At 64.1% G+C, this 1378-nt stretch overlaps 2 protein-coding genes across 2 annotated transcripts in view; one reads left to right on the top strand and one right to left on the bottom strand.

Annotated features, from left to right (window-relative positions):
• The window catches only part of LOC104397768 (proline-rich acidic protein 1-like), a 1110-nt gene extending 402 nt beyond the window's left edge, over positions 1-708 (top strand). Inside the window, exons 2-3 of the mRNA XM_010007779.1 lie at positions 256-296; positions 444-708. Coding sequence (XP_010006081.1) covers positions 256-296; positions 444-708 — 306 coding nt within the window. The remainder of the gene's footprint in view (positions 1-255; positions 297-443) is intronic.
• A 553-nt stretch (positions 709-1261) lies between these two features.
• Positions 1262-1378, bottom strand: part of LOC104397767 (peroxisomal N(1)-acetyl-spermine/spermidine oxidase-like) — a 15959-nt gene continuing 15842 nt past the window's right edge. The window contains exon 13 of the mRNA XM_010007778.1: positions 1262-1327. Coding sequence (XP_010006080.1) covers positions 1262-1327 — 66 coding nt within the window. The remainder of the gene's footprint in view (positions 1328-1378) is intronic.

Raw genomic sequence — 1378 nt, 5'->3', positions numbered from 1 at the left:
GGGCAGCAGGAGCTGGGGGGCAGGCAGGAGCTGGGGGGCAGGCAGGAACTGCAGGTGCTGCCAGCACAGCCCCCTGTCCTCTCCCCCAGCACAGTGGCCGCCTGGCTCTGCAGCCTCATGCTCCTGCTGGGCACTGCCCTCCTCCTGCCCAGCCCTGGGGACACCCAGGTGAGCCCCCCTGCCCCCCTGAGGAGGGGGCACAAGCAGCCCCCCGCGTGCTCAGAGCCACCCCTACTGTCCCCTCTCTCCCCACAGGCTCCCGGTGACATTGGAAGGCAGGACTTGGCCAAGGATGTGTAAGGGGCAGCCACACTCCCACCCCTCCAGGCCTCTTGCCCCACAGGAATCCTACCCTAGTGGGGTGGGATCCCCTGGGGCAGGGGAGTATTTTGTCACCCTGATTCACCGTGACTTTCCCTCACTGTTTGTGTCCCTCCTGGCAGAGCACTGGGTGTAGGAGCCGTGGAGCCACCTGAGGAGGGTGGGGTGAGCAGTGAGGTGGACCCAGGTATAAAGGTCTTCTCCAGCAGTGCCCGGGCTCCATGGAGTCCTCACCAAGCCCAGGCAGAACCAGAGGAGGACCGAGACCACCTCTACCACCCCCAGGACGAGGCCAGGGAGGCTGATGTGCAAGGGCTTCCCCTCGTGCTGTCCCTGGAGGTGCAGAGTGGCCCAGAGGAGGACCGTGACCACCTCTACCACAGCTGAGTAGAGACATGACAAAGGCTGGGAAATCAGGGTTGAGAGCTGCACCTCGGGTTTCCTGAGGGGACTCATCCCTCCCTCCCCACTCTTAAGCCATTCTCCTCTCAATAAAACCATTCTCCTCTCTATGACCTGGTGGGCTCCTTGTTGCTGCCAGGAACCCACCTCTAAGTAGAGAGTCCCCCAGTCTCAGGGTCCCCTGCTTGGGCTCAGCCTGAGACCCTGTGCAGGGGATGGAGGGCTCAGGCCACCACCCCAGCCTCAGGTGGGGCTGAGGCCAGGCAAATTCAGCACACGGGTGTTGTGTCCAAGGCGTGGCAGGCTGTCCCCTCCCCTGGGGACCTGTTGTTCCATAAGGCTGCTCTCTAAGAGCAGCGTGACGGCCTCGGGGGGGGTGTGTCTCAGTGAACCCCACAGCAAGATGTCCCAGCTCCTGGCAGCGCCAGGAAAACTCTTTTAATAGCGATGGCAAAGGCAGTCCCAGGTACTGGCTGCCTCCCCCCGGACTGCAGACCCCCCACCCAGGGGTGACAGGGTGGGAGCAGCCCCGGGGAGCTCAGCTGTCGGTGAAGTTCGCCTTGCGCTTCTCCACGAATGCTGTCATCCCCTCCTTGCGGTCGGCCTGTGGGGAGAGGAGAGGGGGGAGGCTTGGAACCCCCCCTGCCGCCCCCCC

This window comes from Chaetura pelagica, unplaced genomic scaffold (assembly GCF_000747805.2).
Source record: "Chaetura pelagica isolate M959 unplaced genomic scaffold, ChaPel_1.0 scaffold251, whole genome shotgun sequence".
Lineage (NCBI taxonomy): Eukaryota > Metazoa > Chordata > Aves > Apodiformes > Apodidae > Chaetura > Chaetura pelagica.
This window is presented reverse-complemented; position numbering and strand designations above follow the sequence as displayed.